Genomic DNA, 23,008 nt, shown 5'->3' on the forward strand with positions numbered 1-23,008 from the left:
CCCCAGTCTGTAGTGCTGCATGGGGTTATTGTGACCAAAGTGCAGGAGCCTGCACTTAACCTTGTTAAGCCTCACCCCGTTGGCCTCAGCTCACCGACCCAATCTGTCCAGGTCTCTCTGAAGTGTCTTTCTACCTTCCACCAGATCCACACTGCCCCCCAGCTTGGTGTCATCGGTGAATTTACTGACAGTAGACTGGATCCCCTCATCCAAGTCATCAGTAAAGATGTCCTTGGGGGACACCACTGGTCACTGGACACCAACTGGATGCTGCACAATTCACAGCCACTCTCTGTGCTCTGTCATCCATCCAGTTTTTAACCCAGCAAAGGATACCCCTGTCCAAGCCGTGGGCTGCCAGCTTTTCCAGCGTGATGCTGTGGTTTACCTGCCCCTTTTTCCAAACTTGATACACTCTCTTTTTTTTTTTTTTTTTTCTTCTTGCAAAAACTCCCTGCTCAAAAGAGGCTGCTGTTCTTCCCACCAGCTCATTTTTCAGCATATAGGGACAGCCTGCTCCTGTGCCTTCATAATTTCATCCAGAAAGTAAGCCTACTTTCCTGGGCCCCTTTGTTTTTGAGGTCTGTTTCCCAGAAGAATCTCCAAACCAGCATCCTGAATAGATCAAACTCAGCACACCAGAAATCCAAAGCAGAGGTTTTGCTGATGGCCCTCCTAACTTCACCACATACTGAAAATTCTGTCATATCGTGGTCACTGTGTCAATTAAGCTTATTTTGTCAATTAAGCTTATTTTGTCAATTAAGCTTATTTTGTTTTCTACACTATTTTTATTTTTAGGACTGTTGCCTCTGCAATTTGAGAGGTGGTGCATTAAAGCAAACTACTGACAAGAGGTAAGTAGTATGTGCTTTGCACTTGTGTGTGCTTCTTTCAAACTTTATGCACAATCCATTCCTATGCAGAAAGCACTTGTAAACCTAGTATCTTGACAGCTAATTCCCTTTAAGCTGAATTGTTGCAGATGTAAAATTACCTCTGTTGAAATATGCCACTGGCACTTTGTAAAATAGTTATATGTAAATTGTACATTCATTTTAGTATTTGTACACACTTGCATATTCCAAAATTTATTCTGCTGGCTTTTGTGTAAAGAAAGTTAATGAGAGCTCATTTGTCATTGTTTGTATGGGCAAGTCATGTCAGACAGCAAAGTGTCATTTCTGTTTTGGTCCTGGAAATTTGTGATTACAGAATTTAATACAATACCTTTGAACATCTATAAATTGTATTTTCAATGTATTAATTTGGATAGTATTTATGTAATTTTAGATTTTTTAGATTTTTAAGTCACTTTTAAAAATACACTTTATCATATGCTGTCAAAAATTGTATCGTTGCTGACATCATGTTAACATGCTTTATACTTATCTCTGTATTTGGATGGCAGAACACTACACCAAGTAAGCCTAACAGATAAAATGGAAAATATTGCAGCTTATTGTTTCTTCAAACCAAATAGTGAAGCAGTCTTTATGCATTGTGAATCTTAGCAATATCATGTAGATCTTGTTATTTAACCCCTTGGAATGCAGTGGTAATAGGTGATCTAGCAGTAACATTCTTTTTCACTTAACATGCAAGAATGCTGCAGTTAGATCAGTGATTTGTGGTGAGTTGCATGACCCTTATAAAGTTGTCTGGTTAGGAGAAGTTTTTATGTGAAACTCACAAGCCAGATCTTAACTTCAGAAGACATTAATATTGTAACCATTTTAACAGACATTTTGAAAAATATGAAATTTCTCAGCTGCTTTTTACAATTTGCTACATACTTTTCTCACTAAAAAAAACCCCAAACAACAAAATTGAATTTGTTACATCTTTTTACTATTTACTGCTGATAGATTGCTTGTTGCATCTTCAAAAAGATGTGCATCTTTTTTTTGGATCAAATAAAATGCTCTAGAAATGCTTATTAATATTTATTTATAGAAAAAAAAAATTAGAGAGGTTTACAGACAGTGTCTCTCTCTGCATAATTATACCTAAAATCTTTGGCTTTGTATTATGTCCCTCTGTAGGTTACTGTTAATGGATTCATAAAACAAGAATTCCGTAAAAGTAGTTCAACTCGTGTTTAGCTATTTCTAAAACTCCTCAGAGTTGCTATAACTTGTTGAGTCTTTGATCTGTCACCATTAGCTACCGTTCAAACTTTTGAGAGTTTTCAGATGAATAATTCTAGGCCCCTCAGTTCGAGAAGGACAGGAAACTGCTTGAAAGAGTCCAGTGCAGAGCCACAAAAATGATAACGGAGTGGAAGATCTCCCTTATGAGGAGACACTGAGATGCTCTCCTTTATGAGGGAGTTGAGTCTCTTTAGCTTGGAGAGGAGGAGACGAAGGGGTGACCTCATTAATATTTATTAATATGTAAAGAGTGAGTGCCAAGAGGATGGAGTCAGGCTCTTCTTGGTGATGCCCAATGACAGGACAAGGGGCCATGGGTGGAAGCTGAGGTTCAGGAAGTTCCACATAAACATGAGGAATTTTTTTTTTACTGTGAGGGTGATGGAATGCTGGAACAGGCTGCCCAGGGAGATTGTGAAGTCTCTGAAGATATTCAAAACCTGCCTGGATGTATTCCTGTGTGATCTGGTATAGGTGATCCTGCTCTGGCAGGGGGTTGGACTAGATGATCTTTTGAGGTCACTTCCATCCCCTGACATTCTGTGATTCTGTGAATGTGTTCCAATTATGTCTTTTTTCTCCAAAAAGTGTAAAATCCAAAATGTGCATTCTTCTCCATTCTTCTTTCCCTCTCACATACTGATTACATGTACATATGTACTTAAAAGCTAATGAATCAAACATCAAGGGGGGAGTGGAGTGAGTAACAATTTGCCATATAGGACTGCTGAGAGGCCTTATTTTCAGCAGAACACAGCAATTGTTTAAAGTTCTGTTAGGACTTTCAACCTGTTAGGTTGAGAGATGTCACAGTAGAGAGGTTTGCATGAAGATTTATTGAAGAGGCATTTTATTTCTATTGCTTCTATCTCATAAAACTTATATGATAAGACAATGTAATTTTGCAGGAGGTCAGGCAGCAATGGAAAGAAAAAGGATATTTTAAGGTAAAAAAGCAAGAGTCTCAAAGCAAGACTTTTTTCCTCTAAGCCAAACATAAGCAAAACTTTCACCATAATAAAATTTTAGACCTATAAACTTTACCTGCTTTTATTTGGACTGAGCTGTATAACTTTCTAGTTGATACGTCTTTTCCACACACAGCTCTTACTTCACTTTGGCCAGTACAACTTTAATGTCACATGACAGCAGTTTGTTTAGTCCCTGTGTGTCATACTACACTTTTCCAGATATTTTTGTCAAAAATGAGTTATTGAAATAGCACCACTGTAGTGCAGGAAAGATAGATAAATTCTGTTCTGCTGCATCAGGCTCTTTTACCTCTGTTCTGCATTCACATTAATCTGCTAAGATGCTCATGTAGCATATGTCTGTGAAGCTCTAGAGAAAGTGGAGTGAGGCAAGTGTTCAGGGGCTTCCAAATAAAAAGAGCAAGGGGGATGATGAGATAATACGTACAATGAATGACAGGGACTAAGACAAATAGGAATCAAGGAATGAAAATATCCACCTTTCTTGAGATACACTAATTGTCTACCCTAAAAAAGATTTTGGAAGTCGTCTCAAAAGGCTACTCTTGGTTCATGAAAATGTCATTAGGTTCTCTTTTACTTCATTCAAAATGCACTTTCAGTAGATTAAAAAATTTGTTTTAGTTTAATTTCTTATTTTGAGATTTTTATATGGTACTAGCATTTGTAGGATATATCAGTGCTTTCTGATGAGTATAGAAGGCATATAGCACCATCTGGCAAGCTTCCTGAAGTTGTACTGGAGTCTTACATGTAGCACTGGTCCCATACACTTGACAGGTGCTTTCACTGCTAAAGGGGATCCAGTTAATATTGGGCATTACCATGATAGTCTGATCAGTTTGCTCCTTCTATGCCTTTGTGTCTGTAAGCAGGACTTGATAGCATACTTCGTATTATGTGCCAATAGATAGTGATCATGTGTGTTGCCTAAGAATAGTTACTCAGCTCTGAGTAATGTTAATCCAGAATACTGTACATGATAAATTGCACAAAAACTAAGTAACATGGTCTTTACACATCCACCTGGATAGCACAACTATAAAATTGTTGCACTTAATAAACTGAATGTTAAAGATGCTTAATGAAATTGCAGTAAAATCGAAGTCTGAAATGACATGCGGTAGTGTTGTAAGGTTTGTTATAATGCATTTCAAAAAAGCTTAGGAAATCCTATTAAGGAAGGATCTAGAGATGACTGCCTTTTAAGAAAACCCACACAGCAATTACCAAAGCATCTTAAACACTTGTATTTCTATGGGGGGTTTTGGTGGTGTTCTTGACTTGCCACTTTTCACAGGTGGGCACACGTAATATGTGCGATTGCCATCCCAGAAGTCAGATTTGGTAATGTCACAGAACGTACACCGATAGACACTAGCAAAATACCTTTGCAAAGATTAACATTGGTGAGTAGTATATTCCTATATGCTGCATATATTCTGTGCTATATAAGGTGTTCTGGTATTTGAAATATATTAAAAATCTGGATTTTGATGATTATTGACAGGTACAGAGTGGTAAAATATGTTTAAGGTGAGGAAAAACAACAAAGGTTATATCAGGATGTGTTCTTTGACTTAAAATGGCAATTTATTAACCGTATTAAAAGCCATTGGTATTTCATTAAAAGATGTTTGAACTTGCCCTTCCTCAAAAGAAGAATAACAAACTTGATCAGTTTCAACTGTGGAATGATTCCATTTTGGAACTGTATTGGTGATGAAAATGTTGAAACACACAGTAACTCGGGATATCACACTATATGTTTGTGAAGTCTTTCTATTATGTATTTTTGGTTTGGGGAACTAATGAAGGTAAAAGGATGTATGATCTCTTTATTACATGATATCTCTACTTTCTTGGCATTGAAAAAAATGTACAGAAAATGGATCACACATTATATTGGATTGAAAAATCCTGAGGAATTCTGAGGAATTTCTAAAGCTCGTGGAAAACACAAAAGTGCATCGCCTACTAGCAGTTGCATTCTTTGTTGCATCTAGAATAATAGTGTCATTCAAGAATGTTGAGGTACACATGCAGAAGATATGCACAGGAATATGGGAATGGTTTCCTTTCCATATTACACAGGAATTGTTTAATTTGTCAGGGTGTGCATCATTGTGATGTCATGTGTTAGAAAGTCATTAGCAGGACATTCAAAATCCTGGGGAGATGTTATGATTGGTTTTCTGGATCTGCTCCACAGTATTTCTGAAATGGATCTTGGCCTACTGGGCCTTGTACTTGCTCATTTTGAACTATTAATCTTTTAATTACATTTTAATTTAATTAATTTCGTGCGTGTGTGATTTGTAGCTGTATTTATAAATGTAGAATGCAATGTTTAATGGTTTAAATTGATAGAGTTTCCTTCAGATGCTAATCCATTCCAAACTTCTTTCAAAATGTTGAAATTTTGTTCTCCACATATTCATTAAAAATAGCAGAACCCACATTTCTAAAGAGTATATGAAACTTACTAGAAAAACGTTTTTCCTAATCTGAAAATAAAACCAACCGAAGTACTGAGAATTGACTTATTATGGTTTTGTCTTTTTTTCTTTCTTCCTTTTAAACTCTTAGACAGTTCACAAGTACATATCTCATTGGAATTTGTTAATTTAGGGTTTGAAAACACAGGAATGCTTAATCTACCAGATGTTGAAATTAATTCTTTGGGCTATGCATGACTTGAACTGTATGAAAGTATTAGAAGCCTTTTGAAGAAGGCTTGAATTTAAAATTATTTATTATCAAGGTATGGAGCCAAAATTTGTAAGGTTACATGATTTACAATCAGGTAATTTGTGCTGAATATAAAGCAATTATGTTAATCAGTTATTTATAATTAAGGGATTTTTCTTCTATTATTTCCTTCAGTTTATAGAAGATCGCTTGTAGTCCTTAGTGTTTTTTTCAGTTCTTGAAGCCTCTTTCAATATAAAGTGACATTGAAGCACTACAGATCATATTAAGCTGTATATACCCTTTTGTCTCTTGTGAGTCCCTGAACATTTAGAAATATAGCACTTGCTTTCCTTAAAGCTGTTTTTGAAAGTAGAAGAGTTTGTATATTTGAGTGGAATGAATGTTGTGCTGAAGCAACTCAGCTGAATATAATAAAAATGAAAGGCAGGGTAATTTATAACAGCCATAAATGTACTATCGCTGCAGGTAGTGAACCAGCTTTACTGTGAGGAAAGGAAGCACTGTAATCCTGATTTGGCTCATTAAACCTTACTTTTCCAAGTCTTAGTTTCTGACATTGAATTTATAATAAAACAGCTAGGCTTGTATTAATTTAAGGGAAGTATGCAGTTTGACCATAACAGAGACTCTACAATGATTTAATGTCAGTAGAACAATAAAATGCTGCTCCTTGGGTAAAAGAGCAGAGAAAAATCTGTTCTAAACCCACCAGTACTCTGTATAGCTTTTCATGGCAATTAAGTTGCTGTTATCTGTTGATTTTACTCTGCTATGTTTTGTATTGAATCCCCTAGCTAAACCAAGTCTCCTGAATAACATTGTAGTATTCTATATTTTGAAAAAAACACAGAAAGAGATATTAGATAGAATTGAAAGGGTAATTTCTGTTTTGTCTAAAGCCCTGTGTATTGGAAATTTCCTGTAAATGATTTCTTGTTTCCTCTAACAAGAAGTTCCTACTTGTGTAAAGAGGTTGCTAAAAATTAAGATGTTTATTTATGCCAAATCGTTCTCAAATGACATATGATCCTTATGTTAGTCTTCATTTCCTGACAATTGATGCTACAGAATAATAATTATGCTCTCATACACACTGACCCATTGGACTATTTGAATCAGGAGAAACCCCAGGAATTACATCACAAATAATTATTTTTCTTTCTTTAGGGATTCTTGTCCCTTTTTCCCACTTGACCCCACTTCCATTTTTGTCTTTCATTACAGTCCATTGTCAAATACTCTGTACTTTGGAGTAGACAGCTGATACCATCTGTTTCGCTGTTAATTTTTGTGAAAGCGTACTGAGTGATTCAGACTTTGATGTTGGTTCTGGGAATCTGTGAGCAACTGATTTGGCCAAGTTTTCTCCTTTGAAATTGTAGGGATCGCCAGTACTGTTCCTCAGCAGCCAGTTGCTGTGACACAGCTATCCTTTTTGTTAGGGTAAGAGTTTATTTGTTCATTATCTGCATCATTCAAAGTTGGAGAGTGTTCATTGTACAAGGAAGGGTAAGTTTTGTACATTATTTGTTGATATAGAGCCTTCATAAACAATGATTTCTATTTTAACCCTGTATTTTTGGCCTATCTTTATAATGCTTTTTATGTTCAAAGCATGGATAACTCGTAAATGTCAGCTGTCTTTCTGTGTCATCTCTCTAGTACAAAATTTGGGATGTGTTTGATTGATTTATTTTCTTACTTTTTAAAATGAGCAGAAAACAAATATAAAAATATAGATTACATTCTAGGATGCAGCCATACCAGAACTAGCTCTTGCAATGTAAGGAGCAAATCATTTTAGTTGTTTTAATCATTCCTTCTTCTGCACGCAACCTCCCACTTCCTCCCTCCCCTCCTTCTTTCCTGCTTCACAGCATTCATGTCTCTCTCTCTGAAACAGTAAGAAATTCAAATAAGCAGAACATGTACTGTTTGCAGAGATCTGTAGAGGCTGAGCTGATGCTGTCCTTAAAGTAGATCTAACAAAGAATGTCAAAGGAAATCAAAAGTGTTTTATTTGTGACAAATTAAGACCTGTGCAAACATGAATATATTGGTGGGCTCTTTTTTATTGCTTAGCTAGTACATATAGTGGCTGTTAAATTGTTTTAATTCACTAGAGATTTTGGGTTGTAATCAGTGTATTTCTTGTCAGTCTTCCCATTATTAAATATTCAGTATATACTCATTTCTTCCAGAGTAAAAATCAACATGTGAGGTACGCTTAAAATAGCACGTTTTATCCAACCATTTCATGTTTTCAAGCCAATGTTTTTTTGTAGAGTGCCATGTACACCCATGATATTGATGGACTCTAGTTGACTTTTCGTGTGAAAGCAAAAGGCCTCCCAAGCTCAGTGTAGAGGGCATTCCACAAAGATACTAACCTGTAGTTTCTCCACTTTACATCTCTCGACTATACTTTTTGTGAAACTTAGGTGAATGACAAAATGAGATTGTCCTGATCTCTTCTGTCAGAGAGTCAGGCTTGGTTTTTTATTTCAGCCTGGTCAATCACATCCATCAGACCCTCTGAGTTTCAATAGCCATACTAAATAACAATTTTTGATTACCAAGCTGGGACGCAAACATGTTAATTCAAGTATTTACAGACGGGTCTAAAATGAAATAGCTGGAGGGATATACTTTACCATATCACAAATTTGGAAATGATATTTTATGTAAACTACAGTGTGCCTGCTGCTAGACACTTATTCCAAGTGGTCTCTGACCCAGCAGTCTCTAAATTAGCAAATCTGACACCCGTCTACTAGAAATGTCAGAAGAAGCACCTGGGGAATTGCAGGCCACTCAGCATGAGCTCAGTACTGGGAAAGGTTATAGAGCAGATTATCTTGAGTGTGATCACACAGCACGTGGAGGACAACCAGTGGATCAAGCCCAGTTAGCATAGGTTGAAGACAGGCAAGTTCTGCTTGGCTAACCTGATCTCATTCTGTGACAAGGTGACTTGCCTAGTGGATAAGGGAACAGTTGTGCATGTTGTCCACCTGGACTTCAGTAAAGCGTTTCACACTGTCTCCCACAGCATTGTTCTGAGGAAACAGACAGCTTATGGCTTCTGCAGGTATAAACTTTGGTGCATAAAAAGCTGCCTGGATGACAAAGCCCAGTGAGTGGTGGTGAATGAAGTTAAATCCAGTTTTTGACCAGTCATGGTGGCGTTCCTCAGGTCTGACTACTGGGGTTAGTTCTATTTAATCATCTTTATCAATAAGGTGAATAGGGAATTGAGTAAAACCCTTAGTAAGTTTGCAGATGACACCAAGTGGGGTGGAAGTGTTGATCTGCTTAAATGTAGTAAGGCACTGTACAGGGATCTGGATAGGCTGGGTTGATGAGCTGAAGCCAGTTGTATGAGATTTGGCAAGGCCAAGTGCCAGGTTCTGCAGTTTCCCACAATAACCATATGCAGTGCTACAGGCTTGGAGAAGAGTGCCTGGAAAGCTGCCCACTGGAAAGGGACCCTGGGGGCACTGATTGACAGCTGGCTGACCATGAGCCAGCAGTATGCCCAGATGGCCAAGAGCGCATGTAACAGAAATAGTGTGACTAGCAGGACAAAGGAAGTACTCAGCACTGGGGAGACTTCACTTTGAACACTATGGGCCCCTCACTACAAGAAAGATGTTGAGTTGCTGGAGTGCATCCAAAGAAGGGCAATAAAACTAGTGAAGGGTCTAGAGCACAAGTCATATGAAGATGAGCCGAGGGAACTGGGGTTGTTTATTTTGGAGAAAAGGAGGTTGAGGGGAAATCTTTGTCACTCTACAACTACCTGGAAGGAGGTTGTAATGAGATGGAGATAATCTCTTCTTGCAGGTAGCAAGCAACAGGATGAGAGGAAACAGCCTTACGTGGAACTGTGGGAATTTAGATTGGATATTGGGAAAACCTTAGTCATTGAAAGTGTGGTCACACTTTGGAACAGGCTGCCCAGGGAAGTGCGTCTTCCCGAGGTATTCATAAACCATGTAGATATGGTGCAGAGAGACACATTTCACTTGAACAGTTAGACCAGATGATCTTGAAGGTCTTTCCTAAACTTAATGAGTCTGTAATTGTAAGTTTAACAGCAGACATCTGAGAAGAGTGAAAAGACACAAGTGTCAACTTAAATGCTGTTTAATCACAGTGGAAATACAAGGCAGAGTTGGTGAGAAGTGATGGTATGAAGGAGGAGCACATAAAATTTGTCTAAATACATATGCAGAGTTTCAGCTGATGACAATTGTTACAAATGTGTGATTTGGAGGAGAGTTTATGCCATGAATGAACATGGTGTCAGCTTTCATGTCAACACAGTTAAACAGCATCTAACAGTTTACACAAAGCACATGAAACTTAGATTTCTATCTGAATTTAGTTTTATTTATTTTATTTTATTTTTCCCTTGTTTAATTTGTCCTTAAGTCTCCAACAGAGAAGCATTGGTGTAAACTCCCACTTTTGAAAACCTGTTTTCCTTGGTTATTTGTATGTATGAAGCTTTGGATCATAGAAAACAGATTGTGGAATCTTGCATGCACCAAAGTCAGTGATAAGACTTGATTTTACTTTGTAATGGGAAAAGCTTTTCCTCAAGTACTTAAATAGTCTCTGCTTTCAAAAGATGTTAATTACTCATCTCTAATTATAAATATGAACTATAACTGCATGAAAAAGTCTATGGAGATGAAAAAATCAGACTGACCTCTCAAGCAAACTCAGCCTTTAAAGGAAAGAATAAATTCTTGTTTGTCATTTGTATTAATAAAGCATAGTACTTAGAATTAAATAAAACCACTATCCTATGGGAAAGGAATCCAAGCTAACAGGAATGCTAAGCCCTAGTGTCATTTGCCCTTGTTAGGCATGTGACATAGTGAATACTAGACATGGCAAATAAGAGATTGCTTAAATGTTTCATCTCTTTCAAAACAAATATTTAAATAGGATCATTAGCATCTGTTCTTAAATGTACATATTTAAGATGTCAACTCTAAAATCATATTTTGAATAGAATATGTATCAACTCTATAGCAAAATACTTTATCTGCTTTTGATATTTTCAGTGTTTTTAAATGCATGGGTATTTGATTGACTATATCCTTACAGGCAGTCACTATGCTGAAATGTGCCCATAAGATGCCTTTGTTTCTTTATCTTTAGACTTTCCTATTATTTTTACATTTGAAATCCTATTTCTCTAACAAAATGGAGGTAGAAAATGAGTTTTGGAATTGCTGAAGTTGCCCTGAAGGTTTTGATGACCTCGAATTTGTATTTGACAAGTGAACCGAGTATAAGCACAAGTGTACTCTGAGTGAGGAACATTATTTTGAAAAGAAATTTACACTGTGATGATGACTGATCTACAAGCCTTTCAGTATCTGGCTGAAGTCATAAAGTTCTTTTTAGAAGCCTATATGCATTAAAATTTGCACCTGAAGGCAAATAATAGTGAGCTTGAAAGCCAAAGATTATAGTTTTGAAAGGTACATCAATTCTGAAAATACAGAGGTTCCCCTGTGGTATGCCACTGAAGAATGGAATCAAAGTGAAAATGTGTATGAGCTTTTAAATATGAGCAAATATTCTCCTGCCTGTCATTTTATTTTAATGATGAATGAAACCTAACAAAGGATTAAACATTTGAGGACACTGCTAATCTTCTGTGTACTAATTTGTAATGAAATGAGTTTGTTAAACTAGTAGAATAGTAGTAGAACTGTTTCACTGGCGAACACTTGCACTGATGTATACTGCTGTTGCTATGCTTATTGGGTAATATGAAGAGGTATCAATTACTTTTCCAACAATTCCAAAAATATCGCTGCAAAAACAATAGAGGAGAATCCTGGGTAGGATCTGCCCAAGGGTACTTAAGGAGCTAGCAGGAGTGATCACCAAGCCACTTACCATTGTTTGTCAACAGTCCTGGCTAACGGGGGAGGTTGCAGTAGACTGAAGCCTAGCAAATATGATACCCATCTACAAAAAGGGCCAAAAGGCTGATCCAGGGAACTACAGGCCTGTTAGTATAACCTTGGTGCCAGGAAAAGTTATGGAGGAGGTCATTCTGAGTGCCATCATGTGGCACATACAAGACAACGAGGGGATGAGGCCAAGTCAGCATGGATTTATGAAAGGGAGGTCCTGTCTGACTAATCTGATCTCCTTCTATGGTAAGGTGACCTGCCTAGTGGATGAGGGAAGGGCCTTGGACCATCTACCAAGCTGGGTGGCTGTGCGGATCTGCTAGAGTCTCGCAGCCACTGCTCTGAACGCAGCTCCTGGATGCATGCAGAGCGCATGATTCCTAGTGGTTCAATTCTTTAGGACGCTGTGTAGAGCAAAACAGTAACATTCCATGTGTGCCGAGAACAACATCCTCATGCTGGCACCCTTTGATTGGAACATGCTGCAGAAGCCACCTCCTGTGCTGGCACCTCTTATTGGGAAAAGATTTTAGCTTATTGGATTTTATTGGTTAAGGGATTGATAACAAAGAGTATATAAACAGCCACTCTGTGAAATAGTTGCTTTTGTTAGGGACTTAGGAACGGCTTGGCAGGGCTAGGGCTTTGCTTGGGACTTCAGCTTCTGTTAGTTAGCTACTTCTAGCAAGGGCTTTGGTGTAGGGGTGCTGCTAGTGATATACTCAGGACTTCTGTTAGCTGCTTTGTCTGTTAAGGGCTTCTGGGACTTCCTCTGTAAGTGGGTGTGGTGAAGGCACTATTGGCTGCTACTACTATTCATTTAGTCTAAAATAATATTTACAATGAGTGAATAAAGATCATAGTCCATTCTGGCTATCTCAGATGTAGATGATTCAAAAGGGTCAAATCACAGGAAAAACAGCAAACAGCTTGTTTCCTCACAGATGGAGCAGGAAGAAAGGAACAGGGACTCTCAGGTAACTCAGGGCTCTCTCAGGGTTTGTTAGGGTTTGTGCACCGTAGATCTCATGGATTCTCCTCTTGGGTGCGATGTCGTATCTGCACAACACTCTAAATTTAACCTCTCTCAGCCAAAGATAGATTTCTTCATGGAATGCACTGAATTTCACCATTCTTTTACATCACCCAATAGGTGTGCCCAGGACCTTCAGCAGAAACCACCCCTCAGAGAGGTTTGGCCTCTCCTGAAGGAGAAAATACCCAAACAGTTTTGCCTAACAGATTCTTCTCTCTCATAACAGGAACTCTACCACCTTTCTCCTTTTGCAACAAATCTGATTGAGCAGGTCCAGCTCGATTCACTGAACCTCTACCATTCACCAACCAGGTTGCTTGTGCCAAATGCTTCTCCCAGTTTTTCAAAGATCAACCGCCCATGGCTTTGAGAGTGGTTTTCAGCAAACCGTTGTAGCGTTCGATCTTCCCTGCAGCTGGTGCATAGTAGGGAATGTGGAATATCCACTCGATGCCGTGCTCTTTGGCCCAGTTCTTTACAAGATTGTTCTTGAAATGAGTTCCTTTGTCTGACTCAATCCTCTCTGGAGTTCAGTGTCTCCACAGGATTTGTCTTTCCAGACCAAGAATGGTGTTACGTGCAGTTGCATGAGGAACTGGATAAGTTTCCAGCCATCCAGTGCTTGCCTCTACCATAGTCAGCACATACTGCTTACCAGATGGAGAACGAGGTAGAGTGATGTAGTCAATCTGCCAGGCTTCACCATACTTGTACTTGGACCATCGGTCACCGTACCACAAGGGCTTGATCCGCTTTGCCTGCTTAATAGCAGCACAAATGTCACAGTCATGGATGACTTGTGTGATAGCATCCATGGAAATGTCAATGGATCTGTCATGAGCCCATCGGTAGGTTGCATCTCTGCCTTGATGTCCTGACGAGTCATGGGCCCACAGAGCTAAGAACAGCTCACCTCGGTGTTTCCAGTCAAGATCAGGATCAGGATCAGAGTTTGTGTCCACCTGGGAAACTCTTGCAGCTAGCTCTGCCTGATGGTTGTGTTGTTGTTCCTCAGTAGCTTTGCTCTTAGGAATGTGAGCATCAATGTGTCTCACTTTCACTGGGATTCTCTCAATGCGAGCAGCAATGTCTTGCCACAGATCTACAGCCCAGATTGGCTTTCCTTTTCTCTGCCAGCCATTCTTCTTCCAGTCTTTCAGCCAACCCCACAAGGCATTGGCTACCATCCACGAGTCGGTGTAGAGATAAAGCTTTGGCCATCTCTCACGTTCAGCTACGTTAAGAGCTAGCTGGACAGCTTTTACCTCTGCAAATTGACTGGATTTTCCTTCTCCATCTCTCGCTTGTGCAACCCTGCATGTTGGACTCCACACTGCAGACTTCCACCTTCGCTTGTTCCCAACATGACAACAGGAACCGTCTGTGAACAAAGCGTATTTCTTGCCATCATCAGACAGATCACTGTAAGGAGGAGCTTCCTCAGCATGAGTTACTCTCTCCTCTGGAGGTTTTGCACAGTTTGTGCCTTCTGGCCAGTTTGTGATCACCTCCACCAAACCAGACCTTTCAAGATTTCCCATTCGAGCTCTCTGTGTTATCAGAGCCATCCACTTAGATCAGGTAGCATCTGTTGCATGATGTGGTGAAGAACCTTCACCTTTGTGCATCCAATTCAGAACTGGCAATCTAAGAACTAGAAGAAGTTGTGACTCAGTTCCAATCACTTCAGAAGCAGCTTTCACTCCTTCATAAGCAGCTAGAATCTGTTTCTCTGTTGGAGTGTAGTTTGCCTCTGAGCCTCTGTAGCCACGACCCCAGAAACCAAGAGGACGTCCTCGTGTCTCCCCTGGAGCTCTTTGCCATAAACACCAGGTTGGACCATTGTCACTCGCGGCCGTGTACAGAATGTTCTTAATGTCTGGACCAGTTCGGACAGGTCCCAGACCCATCGCTTGGACTACCTCTCGCTTGATCTGGTCAAAGGCTGCTTGTTGCTCAGGACCCCATTGGAAACTGTTTCTCTTTCGAGTCACATCATAGAGAGGTTTCACAATCTGACTGTATCCAGGAATGTGCAGTCTCCAAAATCCCACTATGCCTAAGAAACGCAGAGTTTCTTTCTTGTTGATGGGATTTGCCATGGTGGAGACTCTGTTTATCACATCCATTGGGATGTGACGGCGACCATCTTGCCACCGCACTCCCAGAAACTGGATTTCTCTGGCAGGTCCTTTCACCTTGTCTGGCTTGATAGCGAAACCAGCTTGCAAGAGAATGTCAATGATTTTGTTACCTTTCTCGAAGACTTCTTCAGCAGTCTCACCCCAGACAATGATGTCATCGATGAACTGAATGTGTTCTGGAGCTCCACCTTTCTCCAAAGCATCATGGATCACTGCATGGCAGATGGTTGAACTGTGAATCCACCCCTGGGGCAAATGATTGAATGTGTACTGAATGCCTCTCCAGGTGAAAGCAAACTGAGGCCTGCATTCCTCTGCTATGGGAATAGAGAAGAAAGCATTAGCAATGTCTATGGTAGCATACCATTTGGCCTGCTTGGATTCCAGCTCATATTGGAGTTCCATCAGGTCTGGTACAGCTGCACTCATGGGTGGAGTTACTTCATTCAGGGCACAGAAATCAACTGTCAGATGCCACTTTCCATTCTGCTTTCTCACAGGCCAGATTGGAATGTTGAAAGGTGAATTAGTTTTGCTGATGACCTTCTGACTCTCCAACTGACGAATCAAGTTTTGGATGGGCACCAAAGAGTCACGGTTGGTTCTGTATTGTCTGTGATGCAGAGTTAGAGAAGCAATCAGCAACTTCACATCCTCTATCTCATGATATCTCCCAGGCAACCAGCACCAGAACAAGAGGACACAGTCTCAAGCTGCACCAGGGGAGGTTTAGGCTGGAGGTGAGGAGAAAGTTCTTCACAGAGAGAGTGGTTGGCCATTGGAATGGGCTGCCCAGGGAGGTGGTGGAGTCACCATCCCTGGAGGTGTTCAAGAGGGGATTGGACGTGGCACTTGGTGCCATGGTTTAGATAGTCATGAGGTTTAGGGTGACAGGTTGGACTCGATGATCTTTGAGGTCTCTTCCAACCTTCTTGATTCTATTCTATATTCTATTCTATATTCTATTCTATATTCTATGATGTCCCACAACTGCAGATTCATCTGAAAGCTCAGGTCTAATGGACAACTTCAATTTTCCTCCATCAGTTTCTACAGTTGCTATTCCAAAAGCCCATTTGTAACCCTTAGGGTCTTTAAAACGCCCTTCTCTCAGAAAATCAATTCCCAAAATGCAAGATGCATTAGGTCCCATTACAATAGTATGTTTCTTCCACTGTTTCCCAGTTAAGCTTATATCAACCTCTGTTTTAAAGCTGTTAATAAAATAGCTTTAAATAGTGCACTTTTTGATTAAAAAAAATGTAAAATTAAAAATTTTATTTGTTGGGCCTTGAGATATTTTAGGGGAGATCTTACTACCACATATGAGTACATAACAGGCGGCTACCAGGAGGATGGAGACTCCAGTTTACAAGGGGTCACAAGAGGGAAATTTTTTCAACGGAGAAAAGACAAGGGGCAATGGATAAAAGTTACTCCTGGGGAGATTACAATTGGGACCCAGAGAAAAATTTTTCACCATAAGAACAGTTAGGCATTGGAATAATCTCCATAGGAAGTAGTGGATTCCCCTACATTGGTCAGTTTCAAGGCTTAGCTTGACAGGGTGCTCAGTTAAACCACACTATCACCTAGAAATTTTGCACCAGGTGATCCTGGGGATTGCTTCCAACCTGGCATTCTGTGATTCAGTGATTATCACAGATTATAATGTGTTTGAAATGCAGTGACTCATTGCAATCATACAAAATACAGTTTAGTGTACATGCTTTAGTTGCAGCGTTTATAAGATTTTTAATAAGTATGTTAGAACGTACACTGCTGGCTGTACAGTACTTACTGTCAGAATAATTTGCTACCATGAGCAGATCCTATTGCAGACTGTCAGATTTGTATCTTGCAGCTGTACCATACCATCACATCCTATGAAAAATACAGAAAATGTTAGATTTGCATGACTATAAATAATGTCTGTAAGAATGAAAGCAGAGTGTTTAAAATGTTAACTAGTCCTCTGAATTTTTTGACTTGCAGAGCGACTTTATGTGCAAGAAAATGGATTTTATCCTCTAAAAATTGTCTGGCATTTATAAAGGTCTGCTTGGTTAATAGTCCATAATAAGGCATGTGTGTCTGACAGATTCCTGTCTGGTTTTAAGTTCATCTCTGTCAGTACAATATGTGTGTGTATAGGTGAGATCATGTATGTGGGTGTGCTTTTTTGTGTGTCCACACTAACAGACAATGATGCAACAGGTAAAAAATGTAACTCGTAAGTTAAGCTGGGAGACGGAGAGAGAGACCACAGCTGGAATAGTATGTCCAGTGTTGGGCTCCCCAATTCAAGAGAGGTGGAGATCTACTGGAGATAGTCCCAACAGAGAGCTACAAGAATGATTGTGGGGCTTGAACATCTCTCTTATGAAGAAAGACTAAGAAAACTGGGGCTGTTTAGTTAGACAAGAGAAGGCTGAGAGGGGATCTTATTAATGTCTATAAATATCTGAGGGGTGGGTGTCATGTTGAGGGGGCCAATCTCTTTTCAGTGGTGCACACTAATAACACAAGAAACAACGGGTTTAAGCTTGAACATAGAAGATTTCACCTCAACATGAGGAGAAACTTCTTTACAGTGAGGGTGACAGAGCACTGAAACAGGCTACCCAGAAAGATTGTGGAGTCTCCTCTTGGACACTATCAAAACCCACCTGGATGCATTTCTCTTTATCTTGCCCTAGGTGATCCTTGCTTTGGCAGGGGGGGTTGGACTCAATAATTTCTAGAGGTCCCATCCAACCACTAATATTCCATGATTCTATGATTATGTACCTAGAGAGAGGTGAATATCAATGAAGAGCTAAGTTGAATACTGAGTTTTTAATTGAATAATAAGGTTTAGAGTGGAGAGTGCTTACATGCTTTAAAGATCAGAGACCCTTTCAAATACAAGTTGAGTATTGGGTAAAATAATACTTATTATCTAAAAGAGCAGAAGGACTCGTGATTGTGTTTCCTATCAAAGCTCAATTTTTTACTACTATTCATTTGAAAGATTTTCTAATTAGACCACTAAGGTAGCAGATCCTGTTGGGATCTCCCTCAGTGGTTATTCATCTGAACTTTGCATTTTGTAATATTTGATTAGTCACTTTATGCCTTACTTTACTTTTCTGTGTTTCCATTCTGGTGCCACTATGTTGCCAAGAGGCGTACTACCTATTACCTGTATAAGATTTTGAAAATAAAGTGTTCCATTAAGCTGTTAAGAGTTACTTTATGTTACCAGGAATAATGTTGGGTGCTGGTGGATGTTGGATTAATTTATGGATTAACTCTTAGGTTTTTTGGATCTTACTTTTTTGTGTTCATTGCATATAGAAATTTTCTGTAAAAAAGGCATTTGATTGAGAAAATAATACATCATATATAAGGAAAAAGTTTGGCAGTTAAAACAGCCAGGAGGTGATTGTCCCACTGTACTCTGTACTGGTGTACAACTGGAGTACTGTGTTCAGTTTTGGAGCCCTCCCTACAAGGAAGATGTCGAGGTGCTGGAGCATGTCCAGAGAAGGGTAGTGAAGCTGGTAAAGCGTCTGGAGAACAGACCTTATGAGGAGTGACTGAGGGAAATGTATTGCTCTGTACATTTACCTGGAAAGAGTTTGTATCAAGGTGGATTTGGGTCTCTTCTCCCTAGTGTCAAGTGTCAGGACAGAGGAAATGGCCTCAAATTGCACTGGGGGAGGTTTATGTTGAGTGTTGGAAGAAACTTCTTCACCAAAAGGGTTCTCAAACAGTTCAACAGACTCCCTAGGGAGGTGGTTGAATCCCCATCACTGGAGGTGTTTAGAAGATGCATAGATGGGGTGCTAAAGGACTTGTTTTCGACACCAGGCTTGGTGGTTGGATTTGATGTTCTTGAAGATCTTTTCCAACTGAAGCAATTCTATGATTCTGATATTAATCAGTGCTGTTTCCAGTACAGATTCTTGAGGGACACTACTCATTACTGGTTTCTGCTTAGACATTGAGATGTTGACTGTAACTCATTCGACATGGCATCCAGCTAATTCTTTATCCATCAAGCATATATCTCTGCCAACAATTTACCAACAAGATGGTCATGTGCACTGTGTAAAAGACCTTATGGAAGTTCAGGTAAACGTTTCTGAGGGGGTCCATCCTGTAATTCTCTAAACAAGTACCCTCCTAAAATTTAGAGTCTTGACTTACTCTTCAGTTGGCCCTTATTCCCCAGGACATGATCACTTCGGCCAACTTCTTCAAGGAGTTAATCTATCTTGGTAAGCAACAGGTCCAGTAGTGCTTCTCCACTGGTTGGGCACTCTATCACCCACATTAAGAAGTTATTCTAGATTCTATCCAAGTGTCCTGGACCTCTTACAGTTTGCTGTGCCAACATATGTTAGCATGACTGAAATCCTGTAGCCTGTGAGCATGATGCTTCCTGAATTAAGAAGGCTTCTTCAGCAGGGTTCTCTTGATTGGGTGGTGGATAGTTAGTGAGGTTTCCTTTGTTAACCTGTCACCTGATTTTTACCCATAAACTCTTGACCTGTTTGTTGCTGTTTCTCTAAGACAGCTCTGTGCAGTCAATCTCATTTTTGTACATAGAGGGCACCCCCTCCACTCCTCTTTTCTCATCTGTCCCTCCTCAACAGTTTATAGTCATCAGTTGTAGTGTTCCAGTCATGTGACTTGTCATGCCAAATTTCAGTTACAGTGACTAGCTCATAGCTTTCAAACTATGCAGCTACTTCCAGCACCTCCTGCTTGTTCTTTATGCTATATGCTGTTCTATGGATTTGGTGTTTCATAGGGATGGAATGATGCGTAATTGTAAATTAATTATTTGGACATAATTGGAAATAGTTGGAAATTCATTTCAGTGAGAATGCTTAGTTTTCAGAGGGTAAGTTTGGATTTTTAGTACTAAAGTACTAAAGCCCACTGTTTTTCTCCCCCTCTCTGTCATTTCGTTGTTTAAAGTTCTATGCCACAAGGCATTGCTATGGTGATTCTTGGAACTTTATTGTCAGAGCTGTTCCCTGAAGTGGAAAAGGTCCAGTTCAAGTTACAAGATTGTGAACCTGTCTACATGAACAGGTATTAGTTTTCCTTTAGGAAGCTGATTGCTATTTGAAGTAATCTTTTTAAGGACCTGTTGAAGAAAGTATTGAGTTCAGGTGAGCAGCAAATTCTGGGGATTTGAAGTAACTCAAGTTAATATTCACTTCAAAGAATAAAGAATTATTACTGAACTGGTGCTAGGAATTACCTTTCCTGTGAGTAGCTCTCTGTGAGCTTTTGGTATATGCAGTTTCCAAGAAAATTGATGAGGTTTGTTTTAGAATAAATTTTATTATCTGAAAAATGGCACATTCTTTTAGAGACCAGTGATTTGTCCTCCCTTTGTTTACAATACAGGTCTTTTAATAGTAAGTTATTTAATTTTGCTGTTTTGTTTTGTATCCAGCTGTGAGTTAAGGACTAGCCTAGCTGTCCTACCACATACAAGTCCTCCAGGAGTTCCAGAGGGGATGCAGGAAATTGTAACCCTTTGTTATTTCATCCCATCACACCTGCATCTTCTCTGCTATATAAATGGACATTACTGTCATTTCTTCCCTTTTCTTCTCTCTTTCTTCTCCTGGCTGGACCATATCTCTTGTTTTGTATTTCAAGGGAGACTTTCAGCCTTGAGTGGCCTGATTTGCTGGGGAAAAGCTAATTTCTTCTGTGCCATTTGGGCCCAGAGGCGTGGAGGGGGTAGAGAGGTATGTGTGGGGGAAATTGAGGCCTGGGGTTTTGACCTAACTGGGGAGGTTTTGAAAAGTTTTTTTTGTATTAAAGAGGTTGTTGTAAGCCCAGGTGGAAGGACTGGGTGAGACTGAATGTGAATTTGGATATTTTTGTGAATTCTGTATATAGGTGTGAATAGTACTTCCATTTAAACTTCAAACTCTTTACAATCCTGTGTGAGAGCATTTTTATTTTACTTCCTTTGGGGGGTAAAACATGATTTCTGTCTATTGTTAAAATTAAGACACATCCTATTGTTACCAGAAGTTATGATCTCTTAGCCACAGTTTGAACTATAGATAAGTGTCTTAAATTATACTAAACAACAGAGAAAACCGTTTTGCCTCTGGAGGGGTGGCATATTTTCTGCTACATATGCAGTCTAGTGAGATCATTTGGTAGGCACATCCAGCATGTTTGACTGTGGTAGTCTTCAGGAATGGCTGTGTGTTGTTCTCATTACCCGCAATCGTTACATCTATCTTGTCAGCTCGGGACATAAGCAGCTTAGTTATTCCTTGCACCTTATCACAGCAGGGCACTTGGCAAGCAGGGAGACTACTCTGTCTAAGTCTGACAAATGTAAAGTGATGTCAACATCATAGTGATGGTACTGCAGCCTACATCATCTGATTTCTTCAGTAGCCTTTGTGTTGCGTAGTGACCCTGTATGACTGGCTGTCTCTTGCTGGACAGCCAGGAACTGTCTGTTTTTATAGCAGAGAAAGTGAGGTGCCCAAACATGCCATAACACAGAAATTGGTGCAAAGTTCATTAAATTAGTGATGAGTATATTAACTTCATATTCCATGAAATTTAGCTTTGTGAAACCAGGCAGGTAGAAGGGTGTATGAACACAAGCTGAGGCTGTGGGAAATATCCTAAAGTGAATTTGAAAAAATTTATATTCCTCTGCTTTTTGGACATGGAATAATAGTAGGAAATATGTTTGTTATCAGGCCTCTAGATAATGAAGGCATTGCAAACAGAATCTGTGTTTTAAATACATTACTACTCTGGGTAGGAGTTAAAACACAAGAACCTTTAGTCCGTTGAATGGTGTCTCCTGTGTGTCATCCCTTTAATAGTTGTAGCTACCTACCTGATATTTTAATGTTAAAGCAATGTGTTAGCCATAGAAATGATGGCTGGAAGAAGTGGAATAAGTAGAAGAATTATTCGTATTTCCTGATTCTCTGTTACTTAGCCAGCCATCTAGTCTATAACTTTTTGGGTTTCTTCTGCAATATTGAATATCAGTTTCTTAATGAGAGAGGAAACTAGGCAGCATGGACGTGATTTTGGAGAAATTCCATGTCTCTTTCGAGTAATACAGCTTGACTTGTATTGCAGATGTCTTTAGTTGGGCACTTGTACTTTTAGACCATCATGGAAGAAGGATCTCTATCTTGTTCATTTTATAACTGAAACCAGTTTGCTGGCTAATTAATTTTGCTGCTGTAACAAAACTTGCAGGTTTATCCTAGTCAGTTCGGCACTGTAGTTTTTAAGACCCCATCTATATGAAAAATACTGTGGTCACTGTGCAAGTTGCCTTTGAGATAACTATCATGCAAGCCTGTTTTACCCTTAGGAATTTTCTGTTTGCAATAATCCCATCTACTTCTTTAACTAGTCACAGTAGAAATTACCTCAGAGCAAGCAGAAATCAGATGGCTTTTAAATAGAAATTGAAAATTTGCAACTGTGTTGGATGTGCCATGTTAAGTTAATGGAAAAGTTAAACGTGGAGGATCTAAGAGTTTACTGAATGTGTCACAGAAATGATCTGCTATCCCCTAGTTTTAATATGAGTGTTCATTTTCCCATATGTAAGCTTACACATACTTAGTTGAATTGCTTTTATTTGTATGTACATGTACATGCACACACACATACATTTGTGTACATATGCAGTTAAATCTGGCTTTTAGAATAAGGGAAGCTTAAGAAAACAACATTCCTTTGATACAGGCATTTGTCCAACTAACACATAGATGGAAATACCTATTTTTACTGGTTGTAATCCATTATTCTTGCAATTTCTCTTGGAGACTTAACACAATATTTGAAGCTATAAAGATTTGACTGATTTGTTTGTTTTTCACAGAGACTGCATGTCTGAATGATCCAGGGTCATCCTCTTTGTTGTTTTTTTTGTTTGTTTGTTTTTTCTAGTAATTTCTGCAGTGAAAGTGTAGAATTTTTTGCTTCAGACACTTTAGGTAACTGCTGTGTA

The 23,008-nt window shown here is 39.3% G+C and overlaps 1 protein-coding gene across 1 annotated transcript in view; it reads left to right on the forward strand.

The window, feature by feature from the left end:
- Positions 1–23,008, forward strand: part of LOC128979641 (lysine-specific demethylase 4C-like) — a 244,084-nt gene that overhangs the window by 162,788 nt on the left and 58,288 nt on the right. Inside the window, exons 12-13 of the mRNA XM_054397969.1 lie at positions 802–857; positions 4,446–4,554. Of these exons, the coding sequence (XP_054253944.1) occupies positions 802–857; positions 4,446–4,554 (165 nt within the window). The remainder of the gene's footprint in view (positions 1–801; positions 858–4,445; positions 4,555–23,008) is intronic.

This window comes from Indicator indicator, chromosome Z, assembly GCF_027791375.1.
Source record: "Indicator indicator isolate 239-I01 chromosome Z, UM_Iind_1.1, whole genome shotgun sequence".
NCBI lineage: Eukaryota > Metazoa > Chordata > Aves > Piciformes > Indicatoridae > Indicator > Indicator indicator.